Below are 21,898 nucleotides of genomic sequence, written 5' to 3'. Positions count from 1 at the left end.
CTTTTGGGTGCTATGAATCCTGTCTCATCGCTCGTCAACCTCCTCAGAGTTGCCGTCTCTTTCTCCAGATTACTAAGCTCTTCCTCTGTCTCCTTGCCCGTCCTCTCCAAGGACTTCCATTCCGTGAAGGATCACTGCCGCCATTTGCTCGAACTTGGCATCCTCCACGATAACCCAGCTCTGGGTTCGCGTGCCCACGCCAGGATCGTCGTCTTCGGACTAGAGCGCGATTCTTTCCTCTCCACGAAGCTCATCACCTTGTACTCCCTCTGCGGACGGCTCCACAACGCCGATGCAATCTTCGCCCGTGTCCCGCGTTGTGATGCCTTCATCCTTAACGCCATTCTCAGAGGATACTGCGCCAATGGGTTGCACCAGGAAGCCATCGATTTGTTCCACCGGAAGAGGAAAGATGGTGTGCGACCGGATTCCTACACCTTCTCCTGCATCTTCAAGGCGTGCGCTTCTCTCTCGGACCTTCGCCAAGGCAAGGAGTTGCACCATCTGGCCGCCGCGGGCGGGTTCCAGTCGGACGTCTTTGTCGGCAACTCCCTGATGTGCGTGTATGCAAAATGCGGAAGCATCGAGGACGTCGTCAGAGTATTCGACGGAATGCCCCAGCAGGACACCGTGTCATGGACTTCGATCATTTCAGCTTACGCGCTCGATGGACGTAATCTGGAAGCCGCGGAGAAAGTAAGGCAGATGATCGAGTGTGGATTTAGGCCTGACCAGGTGACGATGCTCACCGTTCTTACGATGAGCGGTGACACGCCTGAGGTCGTCGGCCAAGTCCATGGTTACATGTTGAGAAGTGGGTTTGAACTGACATCCATGATCCAGAACTCGCTCATTTCAGCTTATGGCAAGTGTGGCAGAGCGGAGGAGGCGCGGAAGGTTTTCGATAGCTGCGCCCGAGTCAATAGAGTTACTTGGAACGCTTTGATCTCTAGTTACGCTCAGAATGGGCTGTTCGATGAAAGCATGCAGCTCCTTAGGGACATGAAGCATTCTGGATGTGACCTCGACGTGGTTACTTACAGTGGCGTCATATCTTCCTTCTCTCAGAACGATCTGTTCGGCTCGGCCATGGCAGTTTTCGAGGAATTGGTGAGTGTGGGGTTGAAACCGGACGTTGTTGCCGTTGCAAGTATACTACCAGCAATCTCGGGTCTTCAGTGCTCAAATTACTGCAAGGAAATCCATGCTTTTTCTTACAGACACTGGCTGGAGTCAGACAGGCGGATTAGGAACGCTCTGGTGTCAGTATATAGCAAATTTGGACTGCTCCAATGTGCTGAACGAGTCTTCGGGGCCATTGGCGATAGAGATGTCATATCCTGGAGCTCGATGGTCATGGGGTGTGCGCAGAACCACTACTTTGCGGAAGCGTTGGACACTTTCCGGCAGATGATCGGAACGCGGACGAAACCGAATCCCATCACCATCACCAGCGTCCTTTCGTCGTGTGCAGGCGTCTCTGGACTGAGACAAGGGAAAGAGCTCCACGCGTGGGCGGTGAAGAACTCGGTCGACGACCAGCCCTTCGTCGGAAGTGCCTTGGTGGACATGTATGCAAAGTGCGGAAGGCTCGGCGACTCGAGAAAGGTGTTCGATCCGATGGAGGATAAGAACTTGGTCACCTACAACGTGATGATGGGGGGTTACGCGGTACACGGGCTGACGGAGAATGCTCTTGAGATTTTTCGCATGGTGGACGAACCCGACCAGGTGAGCTTCATCGCGGCCTTGTCGGCCTGTAGCCATGGAGGAAAAGTCGAAGAAGGGATCGAAATCTTCAACAGCATGAAGGACCTGAAGGTGAGCCCCAGAGAGGGGCACTACGCTCTCATGGTAGACTTGTTAGCCAGGTCGGGAAGATTACAAGAAGCTCTCGATCTCATAACCACGATGCCGACCAAGGCGAGCTCGGAAATCTGGGGAGCCATGCTCGGAGCATGCAGGATACACTCTGATCTGGAGATTGGCATCTACACGGGGAACCGAATCATCGAGTCGGGGAGCGGTAATTCGGGCTATTATGTGCTGCTGTCGAACATATTAGCCGACTTCGGCAGGTGGGAGGACGTGGAGGTGATCAGGGAGTTGATGAAGGAGAAGGAGGTCAAGAAATGTGCTGGGTGCAGTTGGATAGAGGTGAACAAGAGGGTGCGCTCCTTTGTTGCCAAGGAACGAGCACAGCAACCGGAATGGAAGAGCATGTTCCAGGTGCTGAGTGCGTTGAATGAGCAAACCAGGGGAATGAGCTGCTAGTGGAAGTTTTGTCCAACACCCGATGATGTTCTCTGGCAGATAGACTGAGCAAATGCCATTCATCGATGCTGGCAGAAATCTGCAATCCCTGCCAAACGACAATCTACGATACGAGGAGGTATGTGTACTTCCAAAGCCTTGCATCGTGCTTTTTATGTTAATCATTCTGAGTAGTAGTAAGCTTATGCTATACAGGGCAGTGAAAAAAATGTCCAGTTTTCTTCTGCATCCATCTTTTGCTATGTTGCTAATAATTGACTTTTACCACCTGCACTGCACTCTTCAGTTATTATGTGCAACTAATGCAGCAGCCGATTTGGTCCCAGTTGCCACCACTGATCTCATTGACAAACAAGCTAAAAGCTTTGCAACCTTCAGCTTCTCAGGCTCCGTCACTATGTTTCCTACCACAGTCTCCCAATCTTCCAAGCCCATACCATTTGCCTTCGCTACACTAAACAAAGTCGAATCCACCAGAATCCGATCCTTCTCTCCGCTCAACATTCCCTCCAAAAGCTTTCGCATGTTCACTGTACCGAGCTTATACCCTTTGAACATCATCTCATCCAAAACCATCCTCGCCTTTCTGAATTCGCCTGCATCACACAGTCCCTCGAACAATATCCGGTGGGACACCACGTCCGGGCAGCACTCCCTCCTCGGCAGGTCGTCGAACAGCTCGCTCGCATCGCTCCACCTCCCTGCCTTGCAAAGCCCAGCGATGATCGTGTTGTAACTTACCACGTCCGGCTTGCATCTCTGCCGCACCATCTCATTCAAAGTCTCGAAGGCCGCATCGAAGTCCTTCTCGTCCTCGCAGAATCCACTGATCATCGCATTGTAAGTCACGACGTCTGGCTTTATCCCGATTCGTTTCATTTCCTCCAGAATCCCAACCACCTCTCCTTTCCTGTTCACTCTGAAGAGAGCTCGAATCAGAGTGGAATACACGGCGGAGTCCATTACCAAGTCTTTGTCTGACAGCATCTCTTCTTTTAGCTGAAGCGCAAGGTCCAATTCGCCACTTTTGCAGAGGCCTTTGATCAGAGGGGTGTATATGTAAGCGTTGGGCTTTACCTTGAACTCTGTCAGCATCCTTTCTTTTAGCCTAAAGGCCTCATCCAACATGGAATTAGCACAGAGAGCGGAGACTAGAGTGCCGAAAGTAGAAACGGTCGGAGCAATCCCTTTACTTCGCATTTCGTCGAACAACTCCCACGCGCCTTCTATACAGCCTGCCAAAACCTGGGCGCGAATGAGCACGTTGTAGGTGCACGCGTCCGGGGTTAGCCCGTAGTCGTCGAGATCACGGCACATCGACCTGACGCCCTCGAGGTCGCCGCATCCGAGCGTAACGTGGAGAAGGGAGTTGAAGGACCGGATGGTCCGGCGGCATCGAAAAGAGGGAATGCGATCGAACGTGCGGCGCGCGGCGGCTGGCATGCGGGCTCGGCCATAGAAGGAGATGACGCGGCAGAAGAGGGCTTCCTTGGCAGCAAAACGAGTCTCGCGGTTCATCTCGTGTAGGACGTTCTCCATCTCCGCGAACATGCGCGCCTTCCCGAGCTTGCAGACGATGAGATCGTAGGACCGCGCGCTGCGGCGGAAGGGCCTCGAAGGGTTTGGGGTCGGGGTTGGATCGCGGAAGAGTTGGAGGGCGATCTGAGGGTTTGTCTCGAGGCGAAGAAGGGTGGAGAGGCGGAAAGGCGAGATCTTGGTGGCCTTTTCCATCGAGGTGCGGGGGTGAGGCGCAGCAACGGAAGCGTGAAAGAAGAATATATATATATATATATATATATATATATATATATATATATATATATATATGCACGATAAAAGTATCAATGGCGATTTTCCCTCAACAAGTTTTTCTTTTTATTTTTCTTAAAAAGCATAGTGTTGGTTCTGATTTTTCCCATTGATATCTTTAAATTTTTTAAATCCTATAAATACCTGATGACAAATAATAGGGTGAAGGAAGAGAAAAAAAATAAATAAATAAAAATAATGAGCAAATAATAACAATAATAATAACAACGAACAAAGGAGAAGCGAACGACAAATGTAACAATAGCGACAACTAAGGAGTGCGTGAGGTGACGATGGGAAGAATATAAATATTTAAAAGATTATAAAAAACAGCATATATTAATTTGAAAAAAATCAAAACATGAGCATCTTTTGAGAAAAAAAAAATATTTTTTTTTTGGGAGAGAAATCGTGCAAGTATCAATGCCGAATAAATTTTTTATGCATTTACACTACTAGTCAAACGAAAATTGTAGATGATAATATTATAATTTTGATTTTTATAGTGATATTAACTTTAGAAGGATAAATAAGAAAATTTCTAACCTCAATGGATCCATACATCGTAAAACATTAGGTGGAGTATGGGCGGGAAAGCGTCGTTGGGTCCCTTTGGGTAACGCCAAGTATGTGCAGAGAACGGTGAAACGTTGTCGGAGCATTGGATGCTGAGCCATCTTTCGATTGGATGTTGGTGCTTGTGTGTCCGTGCACGCGTGCGGGAGTCCTCCTCCCGAAAAGAGGGACGAGCACAGGAAGCGAAGACGATAAAGTAGGAGAGAGGCGACTGCCTCGTTGAATCGCCAGCGAAACTTTTGACGGACGAAGAGAGTGAAGAGGGCGGAGGGAGGAGAAGCGGGAGAGTCAGAGTCCTTCGCTGAAACCACAGGCATTTCATCGAACGGTAACAGGGCTTGCATGGAAGCAAGAGTTGGTTCATCGAGAGTGGAGCGCCAGCCGAACCAGAAGGGTACTGACATCCACGCTCAAGCAGAAGCACTACATATCAGGTCGTCTTTTCCTGAGATGCGGGCCATATCGCGCAGCAGATGATCCCAACTCCATGTCTGAAACGATGGTGTTATCATCCAGTGGCTCATATGAATTGGAATTATGTAAGATGAGGACCCCCCACCATCTCTACCACTACAACGCAAGAGGAAGAAGGTGAACACCATGCCCTACCTTAAACCAAATCTGAATCATCTGATTCTTGGAAACAACTCGGTGTCTTCAATTGCAAAGCAACTATTGGCTCCATTCGAACTATATATACACATACGTGTAATGCAATATTATATATTATAATTGGGTGCCAACGACAGCATTTAGAAGTCATCCAATTATTTGATAAGTCTTTTTTGGTTCGCTAAATCAAAGCATATTCATGAGTGAATTTTTGAAAAAGAATCATTAATTTCGAAAAAATTTCATATAACATCTTAACTTTAAAATTTTTTATAAAATATTTTTTAAAAAAATAATTACTTTGCTTTTGTGGCCTATTGTCTTTCGTCCCGTCGATCATTCTCCCCTGTTCAAGTTGTTCGATAACAAAAACATTCCATTGGATCTTATTAAACTAGTGTTAAAGGCACAACCCTTGAAGCTTCTGAGGTCGTAGGCAAACGAGTCATTCTTTTTTCTTTTTTTTTTACGTTAAACAATAATAATTAGGAAGATTATATCTTTGTTGTTGGAGTACTAATTCTAATCCAAATGGAGGAGATGATCCAACGAAATATGAGTAAAATGATTTTTTTTCATATGTTCGATGATACTTAATAAGATATCTTTAAAATTAGAGCAAAAATTCTCAAACTTAAAATTTTTTACAATAATTCACAAATCATATTTTTTATTATATTATATTATATTTATTTGGTGCTTGTGTAAATTTTGTTTGTTTGTGTCTGACCATTTCCTCTAAGGAAAGCAGACAATTATTTTTTTCACCAAAATAAAAAAAACACCAATACAATTATAAATTTAAAATACCTCGCGGAAAACAACTATATTTCCATGTTTGCCCTTCTTTTCTTTCAAAATACCACCATTCGTGCAGATAATTACCAATAAGACCAACGCATTCATCCATTTTAGTACTTTAGTGATGATACTGTAAAGGTCTTTTCGGTACTACGATCAACAGATACAAGCACCTGTCTTTATCTCCACGCTTCCCTGGTCACAGCTCTCTGCCGCCTCTTCCTCTTCCCGCCTTGCCGTCTCTCTCGCCCTCCGATCTTGACCTTTCGCCCGTTGTTGCTCTTCCCGAGAGCAGTATCCGCTCTCTGCCCCTGTGCAAGCAAGTTCGGATTAGAAAGAGAGGAGGAACACGACGAAGACGGCCTCTCCAAAGGTTCCGTTTTGTGGTCGTTTTCGCCATTGACATTCTCGCTCGAGGTCGGAAGTGGGCGGCTGCCTACTTGAGGTTATTCTTTTCCAATGATCGTTCTAGGTATGATCTGATCGCATCCGATGGGGACGGGCACGGTTAGAGAGCGATAGGAGAAGACGAGCTTATTCCGGTCGTGCCGGCCCCCAATCCTAGGGTTTCTGGTACGTGCCCATCTCTTCGCTTCACATATCCTTCTCAGGACCCCAAATAAGGTTTTTGTTTTTCCCTCATAAGACCTTTTTGTGTTGCAAAAATCAGATTTTGCATACATATCTGCAGCGTCATTAAACGATATCCGTGTTAGCTCGAACCCCATTCTCTTCACCCCCAACCATAGTCAATGCATACGCATGCTTCTACCTATTTGTGCGCAGATTCATGCTTATTCGATCCACATAAAACTTGCATGACGGTAGCTGTTCAATAAAAAGAGGCGATCGGAAGAGTACAGAGCACAAAGAACACTTGTTTAGAGTTACACAGATCGATTGAGGCAACAGTTTTACACACACACAACAGTTCCATTACAATACTGATTAGGCCATGCTTCTTCCTAACCGGTACGAATGTTTTCTCGCACAGGTCAACCTTTAGACTCTGCTTTGTTGACAGCGAAACCCAATCAAAACATGTCTTTTCGTTTGCATTCGATCATCATGTATGCTTTCGCGTGAGAATAACTCGAAAAAGACTAGACTTGGTCAGGTTGATTCGTATGTTTGAGGTGAATATTCCGAGCCTGATCTTAAGATTTAATCTTGTCCTGAGGAGTTGGCCTCCAAGTCGACAATTTGGCTATGGCAAACTTGTACTCGATTGATTGGTTTTGTTGGCACATCACTGTGACTCTGTGTCAGATCTCATATTTATTTTTCTGTCGATTGGATCGATTTTCCAGGTATGCTTGGACTTGTGGATCTCTTACCGACTCTGTTCCTGAGTTTTCTTTGTGTTGGACTAAACTCTATTATTTGCTAAATCTCTCTCCTTGCATTAAATTGGGTTATTACCCCCTTTGTTGTATCCTCCTCATTCAGATGTAACCAACGCAGCATATCCTAAATGGTCTTCTGCCAATTACTTGCCCGAATCTTCTTCTTCTGTGCTCCTTGACATTGATTGATTGATTGATCTTATTCTCCCTCTCTCTCTCTCTCTCTCTCTCTCTCTCTCTCTCTCTCTCTCTCTCTCTCTCCTCTATTATGCCAGACATCCATAACTGGACTGATCTTGATAGGTTGGGAATGAGGTGGTTGAGATCTTCTGAGCCATTATTGGCTCACTGCCATCAGACCTCAAAAGCTGTGATCCAAATCGTGTAGACTCCGGCAACCGGGCATGGCCTTTGATTCCTATTCCACCGCTTCTGTATGAGCCAAAGCTTTTCTCCCGATTATTCTGATTTTGTTCTTCTTCTTCTTCTTCTTATGTTGTCGACCGCCTTTGTGGATTTGCCCCACCATGAGGGATATGCTTGGTGTTCCCATCAAGTCCACGAATCTGATGTCCCGGAACAATCAATCATAATTCTTTTGTGCAAAGATTTGGTTGGGCTCCCTACTGTCGTCAACCAGCGATCGTGATTCTTGCTGTTTCATTTCTCTTTCTTCCTCCTATCTGTCTTTGATTAGATGCATATTCTCCTCAAAGCAGACCACTTTCTAGGAAGAACCCTTTGTTCTGAATCAAGCATCTAACTCTCACTTCCATTTCTGCGGTCGTTTCTGCACTGATTTTGGTGGATTTCCTTGATCCTCTCGGATCCTGAAACAGAAGAAGAAATGGAGTGGAGCAGCGCGACGCGGTCACCGACGTTGGAAACGTTGTCTCGGACCTTCAGCAAGCTCCTTCGCCTCCGCTGCTCCGCCAGCGATGCCGACGTTGCCCCCGGCGAAGATGACTGCTCGATCCATAAACCGAAGGCGGCCCAGAACTTGAGCGACTGTTCCCCCATCCTCCTGTCTGATTGCAGCGGCAGCGACTCGTGCCAAGTGGCGTATGAGAAGCAGCAACACCGGCTCTCCTCGAACGTCAAAGAAGCCATGGAGTCTCTCCTCGCCAACCTCTTCGCCAGCATATCTGCTGTCGAAGCTGCCTACGTCCAGCTCCAAATGGCGCAGTCACCGTATGATCCCGACTCGATACAGTCTTGTGACTTGGCCATCGTCTCTGAGCTCAAGCGCGTCTCCGAGCTGAAGCAATCCTACTTGAGGAACCATTCCATCATTCCGTATACCGATGCTGACGGAATGATGGGCCCGGGCCCGGCACTTGCTGCCCGGATCGCAGAGCAGCACAATCTAATCAAGACCTCTCAGATCACCACGAGCAAGCTCCAAGCTCACCTCGAGCTCAGGGATTTCGAGATATCCTCGCTCCAGGCCGAGCTGCTTGCGTGCGAGAAGGTCAACCAAGCGTTGGAGTCGAAGCTTCATCCTGGCCGCTCGCTCTGTGTCCTGGATGGCCTACCCCTCTCCGACCTAAGCCCTATCCATTTCCTCGCCGTTCTTCGATGGACCTTCAACTCCATCAGATCCTTCGTCAAATTCATGGTGAAGGAAATGGAGTCAGCCGGGTGGGACCTCGATGCTGCCGCTGGTGCAATCCAGCCGGACTTACTCCGCCGTAAAAAGCCCGGCCATCGGACCTTCGCCTTCCAGTCCTACGTCTGCCAGGGGATGTTCTCGGATTTCCACCACAGAAGTTACAACGTGGCCGCCCTGAAAGATCGATCGGCATGGGGTCGGCGCCGGTGGTTCGATGAATTCACGGAGCTGTCACGCGTCGGATCGAACCAAAAGCTCAGCCAACGCTCGGCGATCGCGAAGTTCGCCACGGCGAAGTATCAGGCGCTGGTGCATCCGAAGATGGAATCGTCGTTCTTCGGCAGTCGTGATCGGGAAAGGTCTCCTGCAGGAAGCACGGGCCGGGACTTCCCGGACTCGGCGTTCTTCAGTGGGTTCGCGGAGATGGCGAGGCGAGTGTATCTCCTCCACTGCTTGTTCTTCTCGTTCGATGACAGGTTCATTTTCCAGGTGCGACGTGGCACCCGGTTCTCCCAAGTGTACATGGAGAACGTGGTGGAGGACGAGGACGACGACGATGATGCTGCAGCCGAGCTCACGCCGCCCACGGTTGGGTTCACCGTCGTCCCTGGGTTCAGGGTGGGTCGGACACTGATCCAAAGCAAGGTCTACCCCTCGTCAACCATGGACGGAGCATGACGGCCATGAACGTCCTTTCAAAGGTTGTCATGTGACGTTAATTAGCGTTCTCTTGTTGAGAAAGCAACAAAAATATAGTGCACTACTACTTTAAGTTGGTCTAAAGACTTGGCCTACTACACTCTTTATATTAGAACATCATCTATTTCAACTAGAAATTAAACTATATTTCATGTAAGAAGGTGTCTCCTTTCCAAGGATCTACTGCCATTCGAATTTATTCTGTGCACACGGTGAATTAATTTTGTGAGTTGGTGGTATACGAGAGAAGCTTTCATGAAGACGAAGCCTCCGAAAAAACATATAAAGAGAGTACTGTTGCTTTATTCTTCGTAAACCCTCCGAAAACCATGGAGTATTGATTAAAAGAATGCGAATTAAGATTGTATATTGCAACGCCAAGTGTTCTATACCATTGAACACTAATGGAAGAGGAAACAATTTGTGGATTTCTCACCCCCAATCTTTTCGAGTTGCATCTTTATTTCTAGATATAAAATGATTTCTCGCGTGCACTGGTTGTCTCATTACTTTAGTAACTCCATTACATATGACATGAACAATTAAACTGACCTCATTTAGGGCACTTTGGATTTATATCTTACACCAAGTTTATGAGTTATCAACCACTGTTAGCCTCCATCTTATTCTTTAGTACAAAAGTACTTTATAGAACATAATTAATTGCTGGTGGTTCCTTTTACTAATCCTCGTTTGAATTCTAAATTCCGATGGCCTAAATGAAATCTTTTATAGGGATGATTAACTCGATCGTGATTGCCATGCTGAAACCTAGTTTTACTAGTTTCTCTTGACTCCTCTCGTCGATGCATTTTAAGGTTTAGAAAGAAAATATTCGCAAAACCTTTTAATTTTCATGTTCTCAGGAGAGCATATGTTGTGTGAGATGACAAGTTTTGATTTCAACAACGTTGTTTTTGTCACGTAATTCCATTTCTCTTCTTATTCCATCCATAATGAGCCACTCGGAGAGGCGATAGCGTACCGCACCGGGCATCACAGTCCCGTGGCTGCAGGATGACATCTCCCCCTCGGCGCTTCGTCATCGCCGAGTACACCCGCAGCCGACGAGGAAGAGTGCGTGCGAGACGCAGGAGCCTTCTCTTTCTCTCAGGAGAAAACGGCGACTACGTCACGGCCTCGCCGGTGTCGACCGCAAACACCACCCTTTCGGGTGCTCACACCGGCCCATTCGGTTCTCCCAGCTCGAAATGGACCTCGACTCGGCAGGTCCTCTCTCTCAGCCCTTGCGACGCAGCTCACATACGTAACATTTACCCTCATACATTTTGAGGTGTCTGAGGCAGCGAGTTCTTTGATGCTGGTCTTCGTCAGCCCTCCTTTAATTTATGTCAAGTCCACATCTCAAGGACGCACGTAGAAGCAGTGGCTCTGAGCACCGACCCCACTAAGGATGCTGTCCAACCACGAATGAAGCAGGTGACGAGCGGCCGTGTATGGTCTTCCGTGGCATCTGGCAATCAAGTGTTTTCCTGGCTCTCCTCCTGTCACCGCTCCGCACCTGGCGGCGGCGCCCCATCTCATCACCTCCCTCCATATATCCGATTCATTCATTTCCGGAACCCACTCGCGACGTTAAATTTACTGCAGAAATCTTAAGAAAACGAAAGAGAAAAAGGAGAAGATCGGCGGCGTCCGTCTCGCTCTCGCGACCTCCACCGCCATTCTGGGCGGCTGCTGCCTTCTTCGCCTTCTCTTCCCGATGGCGTCACCCGTGAAGCTCTTGTACTCTCTTTTTCGCCTCCAATTCCCGCCAGGCTCCACCGTTTTGCGTCTGCAGGGGAGGGTGGGCCCCTGGAAGGTGTACGCGAGATCAGATCTCGACCGTCGGTTGGTGGTCGCGGGCGTTGAGACAGGACCACCGAAGCGCGGGCCCCCACCGTCCGTGCCGACGGTCGCCTGGCGCCGTCCTTACCGAGACGAGAAAAACAAACGACACGCGGAGGCACAACAACCCTCTCGTGTCTACGAGCCTTCCGATCGAAAGCACGCGGGACCCCACGTCTATGCAGCCACAGCACAGGTAGTCACGTGGGTACGGTGGCAGAGGGTGAGAACGATATCTCCAGGGAGCGGACGGACCCATGTGCGCCCAACCGCCACGGAGCGTGTCACAGCGGCGCCCATCATCATGACGGTGGGCACATCACGCTTGATCACGACGCACATGGACGGCCGCGGCCATGTCCACGTCGTCCCGAATAAAAATTAAATCTGCCGTGCCCTAGCACAGGTCGCTTTCGGTAGTAAATGGTAGTTGGACGCATTCCGAGGTGGAGAGCGGGAAAGCGAAAAGTAGAAATAAATAAAATAGAAAAAAAATACAATAACAAGCGACCGGTTGGGGCCTTTCAGCCAATCTCTCTGTCTCCTCGTCATTTATTTGTATTATTTTTCTATTTATTATTATTATTATTATTATTTTCTTTTCTAGCTTTCAGGTGTCCCCCACTACCATCCTCTCCGCCTCAGCCCTTTCGAGAATAATAAGATTCTTTCTGCCCTTACTCCAACCCCTTGCTTCCGATCGCTACCATGGCGGCGGCCATGGAGAGCTTCTCGATTCGGTGAGTATTTCCCGGCCGGTCTTTTCTTGATTTGTTTTCTTTTGCCAACAACATCTTGACGAGTGTTTGGGTGCTGGAAGAGAGTACGCGGCGAGGATGAGGAACGTCGACTACGAGAGGTGCTGGCCGTTCGCCGAGGAGAGAGCAGAGCGGTCTCTCCCTCCCATGCCGGTTAGGAAGTTCCGGTGGTGGGTGGAGGAGCTACGGGCGGTGCCATCCGGCGGCAAGAAGGACGGAGAGGCCGACGATGTGGTCGAACCGGAAGAGAAAGCTGCCGTGGACGTTGCTACCGGGGTACCAGTTGTCGAATCCACCGGTGTTGGCCGGGCGGGAGGCGGGAATGTTCCGGCGGAGCAGAGGCAGGCGAAGAATCTTCCCTCCAAGCCGAAGCCGAGAACGCCCAAGAAAAGGTCGATCCTCGAGCTTTTCGCGGTGGCCCCGCCGGTCCGTGGCGGCGTGCAAGAACAAGACCTCCGGGATGGGGCCGGCGGCAAACTGCAACCGCAAGGAGAGGAAGCAGCCGGTGCGAAGACCAATTTGGGGGTTGAGGACGGTGGGGTTTTGGTCGAGATGCGAAAAAGAAAGAAGCGGGTTAAAGACGGTGAGAAGATGCCGCGGGAAAAGATCGGGGCAAACAAAAAGTGGAAGACCAAGGCGAAGATGACGAATAAAAAGAAGCTCAATGTGGAGATCCGTGCTGCGAAAAAGGTACGTGGCAATTTGTTGGATGCAGCACACTTTACCCTCGCGCTTTCTGTTTGGCAATAATTCCACTTGCTCACTCTCGCACTAGGCACAGTGTCTGCCTGTAGCTGTCAGCTCTCCGTGGATATTGCATCTTTTTATCATCATTAATTCTCGTTATGTTTCATGCGCATCTGAAATGCTTAATCGTGTAATGAGGTCAGAATAGGAAAACCATGTGAGCATTTGGGAAATATCGATCTTTGCTGGATTCGGGTGAATAGTGCTGCTGATATTTCATGTAGGAACCGATTCTATTTGGGGACGCCAGTAGCTGGAATCGTCTAGGACTATGGTTAGTGAGTGATGTCCGGCAACCCATTGACATGGATCGTTGTTTGCATTCCAGATTTGCATATACCGTTAATCGACGTTTTGGGTCTAGGAAGTAACCTGAAGGTAGTGCGAGACCATTTCTCGTCCTCTCCTCTTGTCCTTTCATCCGTCGAGGGCGATGACCTGAAGAGAGCTTTTAGGTTTTGTACTTGGTCCAACGTTGTGGTCTGGTGACTTTCATGGAAACAACTTCTTGCTTTATTTTGGACTGTTTCAGATATACTTGTCCAGCATGTAGTTGTGAAGGGTTCAATTGAAATCATTTACCCATCTGATAGGGTTCAGTTTGATGGTTTAAATGTAGTAAAATTAAGACTGAATAAGCAAGACATATATTTATCAATTCTAAGAGAAAAACTGGAGGATGTAGTCAGGTGTATTGGATCTACTTTCCAATGTTCTGGTGAGGTTGACATAAAAAAATATTCATAAAATCCAAGCTGGTTGATTCAGGTGGAGTTGAATGTTGGAAGTTTTCTTTGATCATCAGGTGTCAAATAACAACACCACTGTTTAACCAATCATACTTTATAAACCTTTGTGTTGGATGGTTAAAAAATAATATATATAGATAGTTTTTGTTTCCGGGATGAGAACATTGAAGTGAGGGTGTAGAAATACTAGAAAAAATATTAAAACACTCATTAGTGACATACTCTGAAAATAAGGGCAAATTATCTGTCTTTTAATTTTGGAGACTGTTTCCCTTGGTTTGAGAAAAATATGGGTAAATCTCGAGTTGAGGTGTGGTGAAAACTACTAGCTGTTGGGGGCTCCACATGTCAGTTAGTGGTTTCCCTAGTAATCTGATGTTGCTTATTGCATCTGCTATTACTCATCCTACATTACTCCATGCTTGAAACTCAATATAGACCCGATGTGTTCTGAAGCTGCATAGTTGTTTAACACATTGTCGAACACCAACAACCAACAGCCATAGGGATAACTGTTTGATTTGCTTGTGAATTGGTTGTATTAAATCCAAGTGAGAAATTGTGGCTCAATCAAATTGGTACTGACCTAGAGTATTGCTGCTCAATGTTCTTCAAGATTTCATGGAAGCTTTCTGGATGCAGCTGTAGTGATCATCCATCAGCTACATATGAAAATATCAGGTTTTCAACACTGATATGAACAAAAATAGAGAAGATAGTTTAGTACTTTTGTTACCCTACCTCATGGTTCTTATGAGTAAAAACATAATGGGAACACCATTTAGACACCAACATATAAGTTCCTCAAGATCAGCCCTTTGCTTTAAGATATGCCATCATTGATATATTATAATTTTAGAAAAGCTGCGGTATAAGATCTTAGACAATCTATGAAGTTGCTTGTGCAAACTAGCATTTATAATATATTACCAAATATACCTCTAAGGTGATAGCTAATTGTCCCACCTCCAAGCATTTATGGGCATCTACCAGGCTCTCCAAACAGAAAACATTGCAACCTGATTTATAGTTATATAGCACATCATGCTTCATTTTGAATTTTTTACATACAGTTGTCCACATTTGAACAGTGGCTCTCTATTTGCATGACCCTTTCTAAATCCAAGGCAATTCATAGGCCCTCTGGATCCTATCTGATGGTTGATGGGTCTGGGCTGCTTGACTACAACTTGTTTCCTTGCACTATGGTTTCAGGCTATTGAGTCAGAGATCTAGTTACTCTTTTCTTCTTGGCTGTCAAAAACAGTATCACAGGTCGATTTAGGTTGTACTTGATAGGAACTGAAGATCCATCTCTAAGTAAGGTTTACAAATTACCATAGTCTTCGTAGTCTCCAAGTCATCTACTATCTTCTGCTGAGGAACAAAGTTTAGACTGTTGTACAACACTGCCGCTCCTAGTGATTGGAATTCATCTTTGTTTTTAGTTTGCTGATCTGGCTCAGGATTGGCTTACTTTTTCATATATATTATGGACTTGAATATGTTACATCAAAGAAGTATAGGCTCAAGGGGAATGGAGGTTTGTGTTATTAGTATTTAGTTAAGTATTATATGCAACCCCTTAATGTAAAAGAAAAAATGAAATAAATTCAAGAAAAAAAGCCTTTCAGAAAAATCATTGCACAGCAAAAAAACTCGTATCAAATCATCTTTCTCTAGTCCATACAACTGCCTAGGATTTTTGTCATCAAACCGGAGGCTTACAAAGTGTTATGAAGCTGAACATGTTTAGCATCAGACAGGTGAAAGACAGTATTTCCCTAGTTGTTCGAAGAGTTAACGTGAGAAACTGAAGAAAGAAGAGGGAATATTTCTCATCATGGTTGTACTGGTGACCAGTTCTCCACACTGCAATATGTATCTAAAATAATTGATTTTCTGCTATCTCAGTCCTTGAGGACACTGCCCAATGAGATATCGTTGTTCCACTGAAATACTGAATGGGTTTGTGAATGTCATATGAGTAGACTTTTAGATACAAAAATATGAATTTAAAATTTGAAAATGTACAATTTTTAATATCAGTTAATATTCAGCAATACATTTCTGGCAAGATATAAAAATTTAGATTGATATCTCATCCAGTATTGTTAAAGTGTGATTGTGTTCCATCTTGCTGTTGGCCACCCGATTAGACCACTGTGATAACCACTATTTCACACCATTGATGAATTAAACTCCGCACAAATTATGTGGTTGGAGATGTTACTTAACTGAAATCTTAATTATAGTTTTCTTATCTCATTTTAGATGTAGTGCCATGTGAGAAGAATCTTGTTTTTGCTAATTTTCCTCCATGATATATTTGAGTTGACAGAGTTGATCAGTTTGTTTAGTTGATATGTCTTCATGACACAATATATTGATTTGTCAATGTAATTTGTGGTAAACCTAATTGATATATTTTCAGAGCATTGTTAAATTTTTGGTATACCCTGATACCTGATCCTTATCTTTATAGGATGAGTATATCTAAGCTATTTGATTATTGTCTAGAACATATTGGGTTAATTTTAAAACTTGCCTTTTTGCTTTAGAGCCTAAATGCAATTGAGGAATTAATACTAAGATTCTCCTAAGGGAAAAGATGCAATCCAATAATTGATTGCTTCCTGTCTATTGTAGAGCCACAAGTGTGAACTTACTTTTTTTTAGTATCCTCAATTTTGCCTCTCCTGCTTAATGGCTCGAGTGTCCAGAAGCATTAGATTGAACTACTTCTGTCATTGTCTTCTCTCCCAGGAGAACTGTAAGCTCAAAATGTCATCTCTAGTTGATATGAGCAAAATCCTCAAGAGCAAAAGGTACGAGAAGAAGTTTGGAAAGATGCATAATAGGCTTGTTTGTAACCAGGCAAAGCCAGCAACAATCAGAACTTTGCTAAAGAAACATATATTCAGATTTGTTCAGACGTCGAAACTGATATCCAGGAACCAGGAGGCAGCAAGGGCACCTCCTGTACATAGTATTTTCAAGAAACGAAAACGAGGCACTTCCACCAAGAAGAGAAAGGCAATAGAAAATAAAAAGGGCAGTGATCTTGTAGAACATTGTTGTGAATCAGCCAAACAACTGAGTTTCTCTGGTAAGAATGGTAAACTTGTGCATGGCAGAAGTTGTTTGCCTTTAAAGCTGCCACACTTGCAAACCCTTTGCAAAATGGTTTCTGATGTCTTGGCTGCATCTTCAACTATGGATAATTTGAATAAATGTCCATCTGTCACTGAGGGAGCTCACTGGAACTTGAATGACACAGAAGGTCAGCTGAACTTAAATGACAATGGAGTTGTTGCAAGTAATGGGGAGACAAGTGAAGCTTCTTCAGAAGAGCAACTCGATGGTACTTTTGACCATCCTACTCCTTCGAACTCGTCAGTAACAAAGAGATCCCCTTTGGCTGAACTCGTGGACTTAAACCATCCAGTGAAGGATCATGTTGATTTAAATAGCGTTGGTTTGGATGGATCCACTATGACACCTACTCCCATGTTCTCAGGTGACCTGAAGGTTCCTGGGCCCATGAATAAGTGTGCGCTTGCTTCAGATCCTGGAACCTCTCAAATACACAGTTTTTCTCCAATATTCAATCATACAAACCATCTGCATAATCCCGGAAATGCTGTTTCGGTTTCTGATACAAAAAGTGCACTGAGCCTTACCAGAAAACAAGACCAGCACCATTGGGTTTCTTGTCTGGATCAAAGCTACTTGGATTCAATTTACATGCAAACTCGTATGATGGATCCAAGAAACAACACATGTATTGGCTTTCCAGAATATCGATCAATGTATCATATACCGAAAGATATGTTAATTAGCAATCATTCTTCAGTTGGATCAAAAGCTACTGTGGAGCCATCGCAAGGGCTGGGGCCTATTTGGAGGGTCAATGACACCGAGGAGGGTTTTATTGGATTGCCTCTTAATTCACAGGGAGAGCTTATCGAATTGAACCCAGGCACGAGGTATGGATTTTGTGAGGTCGATGAAATGCCAAACTCAGCCTTGAATTCACTTCAGATTCTTCCATCTTCCACTCGTTTTCAGCCCCAGTCTAGCCATGTTAGGATGAAAGGCAAATATCCTTTTTTGTCATCATACCATGACGATGAACAAAATTGGTTCTTGAAACAGCACTATCCTGCCAGAAAACTAGTGATATCTGAATCGGGTTCTGTTGCATTACAAGGTGTTGAAAAAGTGAGGTGTCAATCCCATGATGGAAGACCTCAATTGTACCACTGCGATGCAAGACAAGTGGAATTATTTTGTTCTCGGTGCAAAGATCATTTGGTAACAGAAAATTGCTTTGATAGGATGAGGCTTTATTCAGAGAAGGATATGGAGCAAGGGTCTCGTCCTGCTATCCAACCTACTATGCGCTTGATGGGTAAAAATGTCACAGTTGGTAGCTGCAGCAAAGAACACCAAGGATGTAATGATAAGGATTGGACTGACAAGGAAATGGTAACTACAAGCAACCCCACTATAAGGGAGCATGACAGACCTATTTTGAAGCGGTGGCATGAAGAGGAATGCTTTAGGCAAGAAGAATACGAGGCATCAAGGAATATCCCTTTTAGTTCATTGGACGTCCCTTCAGACAATTGTCATGCATCAGCAGATAAGCTTACATCTAACCATATGCATCATGGTTTTGGACCTAACTGGATGTTGAATTATGGAAATCCTTCAAGTCGTGGAGAACATGGTATTCATATTGATTTTTCTCAATGTCCAGTTCCATGCCAATCTTTTCAGAACAGAGCATCCCACTCTGCAGTCCATAGTACCACACAAGCTCAATCTGTTGATATGGGACGAAGTAAAACACTTCAGGCATCCCACCCCCGAAACTTTTGCCAGCATATGCTTATAAATTCAACCCATTGCAAGCACAGTCAAAATGTGTCTTACGGTATTCCATCAACTACCCATCCTTATATTAATCATGTGCCTGTCCAGACATCAAGTGGTCATTCTTTACAAAGATTTCCCCATTGGCTGTTAAATGCAACCAATCAGCATCCTTTTGTTCCTTATCATCCATCTGCTGCATGTCAGTCCTGCATGATACCAGCAAATAGAGGTTTCCCTCATTCTTCTCCATATACAAAGAGTGTAATAGCTTTCCCTTCAGGTAATAGCAACAGTTCTCAAACTTATGGCTCATACACTCCCATGTCTGTAGTTTACCCTTCTTCTACTGCAACCTTAACAAATAATTTCAGTTCAGCATCCTCAACCTATGGAGACAATAGCAAAACCACAGATGGCATGCGATTCAACTTTGCTCATGTTAAGAGTCAGGATCATTCCAAAAGATTTAGAAAAAGATCTGCAGCCAAAGATGACAAAATTGTGGAAAGAGTGAAGAGGCCTAACCTCAAACTGCAAGAAGACTTAAATGCTCCTACATCATTGAGAAGAGAAGGATTGAATGGAGACCAAAAAGATAATATAAGAGAACCAGAAGTCAATGTTTGTGTGAGTAGAACAGTAGATGTCTGTCTTCCAGTTATTGATGATGGGAGGGATAGTGTGGCAATTTCAGATGGGTCCTTGCCCTTAAAATCTAGTCATCTGAGGCCAGGACCTGTCAAACTTAGTGCAGGAGCAAAGCATATACTGAGGCCCAATGGAAGTATAGATCAGGAAAACTTCCGACCAATTCACTCGACTGTACCTTTTACTCAAGAAGCTAGTGCTGCCAAAGATGGTTCACAGGAGAAAGCAGCAAAAGTCTACAGGTTTTAGACTTGAATTGGGGATTCACTACCAGGCAAAGAGATCTTGATGACATTTAAAACCATGTAAGATGGAACTTTCTTTGGCTTGCAAGGATATCTTTGATGATTGGTAGGTACTGTTTTCTTTTGTCACTTTCTTATGATATGGAAGAAATTTTTTAATAATCCTCTTTTTTAACTTAATCACATGCAATATAGTGTCCAAAATATCACTTTATTATTTTCTCAAGTATCGTTGACAATGTTGTACTATTTTTTGGTTAGTCTGCTTGTGCGTTTCTCCTAATTTTCAGTATTCTCTAGTCATGTATTCCAAGTTTTGTTGTTTGATTGTGCTTTCAGAACTATCCACATTAAATACGATCGATTATCTTGTGCCTAAAGAAAATACCATTTAATTTTGCTTGCTTTATGTGCTAATATAGTGCTTTTCAATATTCGTAGTGAAAATTTACTTGGTTCGTATTTGCCGTGAACAGAAAGACCATGTGGCCTATGTGTTCTGGCTTACTTGTGCCGTTGACAATTATGTGGTTGATATGAAAGCTTTTGGTGTCTCTTGTTTGTTGTCTGTTATCTTTTTAAGGTTTAATAGGTCGGAGTCATGCTTCTCTTGATCTGTTTGGTTATCTCCAAATGATGATTGATGTCCACATCCACATGGTTCCACAGCCTAACACAGAGAATCTACTTAACTAACATACACATTTTATTTTTGCAGGAGTGTCTCATCTTCATACTTGAGAGCATGGATCAACTTTTTTTTTTTTTTTTTTATGGATCTTAACACATTTTTCATTGTTCTTAACACATTTTTCATTGTCCCAAAGCATCGAATGAAAACATAAATAAGAGAAAAAGAATGGGAAAAGGCAATTTTGTGTTTCATGTATTTTGACTTGGATTATGTTGGAAGATGCAAATTTCTGTGCTTGCTTGATTAAAGTTGTCAGGTAGTATTGCTAATGAACCAAATCATATAGTAGCTCTTGTTCATATTTATCATATCATATTAGAGTGATGGCAAAAATGTTTGGGAATGACCAGGTTGAGGATGTTCCCTGCTCTGTTTTTCTCTATACGCATGGTTGCCAATGTAATTTCTTTTCCATTTGTGGATTTTTTTTAATGAATATTAGAAAAAGGTCTTGGCATCATATTAGATCAAGATGTCATACTCCTGTCCGGTATTGTGAAGAATCAGTTTCATGTTAGACAAGTTGAACCATGATTCTCTGTGCCCAGGATCTTAAATTCTCAAGAACAGTTAGCAACAGCTGTTCCTTACCGGTGCTGGTTTTACATATCTACACAAACGGATGGAGAAGCTCCCTTGGATGTCATAGGGCCACTGCACCTGGTAATCTGATGTCTACCGTCCTTATCGGAGAGCTTGTGTGAGGAAGAAACTATTGGCAAAGCTTAGAGTTGGCTCCTTTGTGTGGAGAACTGAATCATTCAAACCAAGTAATGACTGATTTCCTGAGATGTTGATGCGGTGTGCACAGGATCAGAGAGAGGGGCGGCATCATCGGGAGGATGCGCTTTGTGGATCCGGTCGGGGCGTTTATTTGTCACTTATGTGGAGACATGAATCATTTCTGTTTGTTTTCAGATATTAAGGAAGGAGGAGGGGATGTTTAGGAACAAAGGTAGAGCGAGAATGTGCTTTCTATGCTTTGGTTGCTGTTCTTTCATTGTGTATCCTTGTTAGTTTACGAATTACCAATTCTCCCTATGAGCAGAGGGAAAAGAGTTGGTTTCATTCATGAGGACAATCTCCACCGTTTGGTGATTATTCGAGAACAACTTTTGGCACCGGAGAACTTGACACTTTCCTTGGTGCGATGCATCTGTACTTGGTGCCAAGCAGGGTGGGCACGGTGCAGGTTGAAGTACGGAGCCAACAAGCGGCGCAGGTATCGCTCCTGCTTGCCCTCCCTTCCACATCGATGCCTCTCGTATGTTCTACCCCAGGGGTGGGTGCTTCGTCGGTGGTCTCGGTCTCGGTCTCGGGCTACACCGACATCACACGCGCAACCAAGGTAACTTACTTACGGTGCCAACCGTGGGCCAGAGGTCTCTCAACGCTCCTCCATATGTTCTTGCAATCGGATTCGCCGCCTGCTGCCTTCGGTCAATTCCCTCTCTCATCGAGCCCTCGGAATCATTTGCGATCCGTGACTACTGCCGGACACCTTACATCCTTCGAACCACTCGTGCCGTCATGGCGCCACCTTTTGCTTCCGGGGAGAGAGAGAGAGAGAGACAGAGCTTCCTGACGCCATTGATG

At 44.9% G+C, this 21,898-nt stretch overlaps 4 protein-coding genes across 7 annotated transcripts; 3 read left to right on the top strand and 1 right to left on the bottom strand.

Annotated features, from left to right (window-relative positions):
• Positions 1 to 12: 12 nt before the first annotated feature.
• Positions 13 to 2,274, top strand: LOC103969842 (pentatricopeptide repeat-containing protein At5g16860-like). Its single transcript, XM_009383482.3, has one exon. It carries the CDS (start codon positions 13 to 15, stop codon positions 2,272 to 2,274), a length of 2,262 nt encoding a protein of 753 aa, XP_009381757.2.
• Positions 2,275 to 2,397: 123 nt separating this feature from the next.
• On the bottom strand, positions 2,398 to 4,026 carry LOC103968870 (putative pentatricopeptide repeat-containing protein At1g53330). The gene has a single exon (XM_009382209.3). It carries the CDS (start codon positions 4,003 to 4,005, stop codon positions 2,557 to 2,559), a length of 1,449 nt encoding a protein of 482 aa, XP_009380484.2. The 5' UTR covers positions 4,006 to 4,026; the 3' UTR covers positions 2,398 to 2,556.
• Positions 4,027 to 6,296: 2,270 nt separating this feature from the next.
• On the top strand, positions 6,297 to 9,928 carry LOC103968868 (protein GRAVITROPIC IN THE LIGHT 1). 2 transcript variants are annotated; one of them, XM_009382207.3, is made up of 2 exons: positions 6,297 to 6,645; positions 8,258 to 9,928. In XM_009382207.3, the coding sequence occupies exon 2, from the start codon at positions 8,266 to 8,268 to the stop codon at positions 9,706 to 9,708; it is 1,443 nt and encodes a 480-aa protein (XP_009380482.2). In that variant the 5' UTR covers positions 6,297 to 6,645; positions 8,258 to 8,265; the 3' UTR covers positions 9,709 to 9,928. The 2 variants fall into 2 exon arrangements, with proteins under 2 accessions (XP_009380482.2, XP_009380483.2); XM_009382208.3 differs by lacking the exon at positions 6,297 to 6,645 and adding an exon at positions 7,682 to 7,852.
• A 2,239-nt stretch (positions 9,929 to 12,167) lies between these two features.
• Positions 12,168 to 21,374, top strand: LOC135596025 (uncharacterized). Of its 3 annotated transcripts, none has more exons than XR_010480742.1 (4): positions 12,168 to 12,317; positions 12,398 to 13,025; positions 16,598 to 19,668; positions 20,851 to 21,374. XR_010480742.1 is itself a non-coding variant. In XM_065087674.1 (3 exons), the coding sequence occupies exons 1-3, from the start codon at positions 12,286 to 12,288 to the stop codon at positions 19,610 to 19,612; spliced, it is 3,675 nt and encodes a 1,224-aa protein (XP_064943746.1). In that variant the 5' UTR covers positions 12,168 to 12,285; the 3' UTR covers positions 19,613 to 19,732. The 3 variants fall into 3 exon arrangements, 1 of the variants encoding a protein (XP_064943746.1); XR_010480741.1 differs by having other exon boundaries at positions 16,598 to 19,714; positions 20,851 to 21,373; XM_065087674.1 differs by lacking the exon at positions 20,851 to 21,374 and having other exon boundaries at positions 16,598 to 19,732.
• Positions 21,375 to 21,898: the final 524 nt, after the last annotated feature.

This window comes from Musa acuminata, chromosome BXJ1-10, assembly GCF_036884655.1.
Source record: "Musa acuminata AAA Group cultivar baxijiao chromosome BXJ1-10, Cavendish_Baxijiao_AAA, whole genome shotgun sequence".
In the NCBI taxonomy this organism is placed as follows: domain Eukaryota; kingdom Viridiplantae; phylum Streptophyta; class Magnoliopsida; order Zingiberales; family Musaceae; genus Musa; species Musa acuminata.
This window is presented reverse-complemented; position numbering and strand designations above follow the sequence as displayed.

Excerpts from the sequence above, each read along its gene's own strand:
- LOC103969842 (XM_009383482.3), top strand. The coding sequence starts at position 13 with ATGAATCCTGTCTCATCGCTCGTCAACCTCCTCAGAGTTGCCGTCTCT.
- LOC103968868 (XM_009382207.3), top strand. The coding sequence starts at position 8,266 with ATGGAGTGGAGCAGCGCGACGCGGTCACCGACGTTGGAAACGTTGTCT.
- LOC103968870 (XM_009382209.3), bottom strand. The coding sequence starts at position 4,005 with ATGGAAAAGGCCACCAAGATCTCGCCTTTCCGCCTCTCCACCCTTCTT.
- LOC135596025 (XM_065087674.1), top strand. The coding sequence starts at position 12,286 with ATGGCGGCGGCCATGGAGAGCTTCTCGATTCG. Across the intron at positions 12,318-12,397 it reads ATGGAGAGCTTCTCGATTCG|AGAGTACGCGGCGAGGATGA; the intron begins GTGAGTATTTCC and ends GGGTGCTGGAAG. Across the intron at positions 13,026-16,597 it reads AGATCCGTGCTGCGAAAAAG|GAGAACTGTAAGCTCAAAAT; the intron begins GTACGTGGCAAT and ends CTTCTCTCCCAG.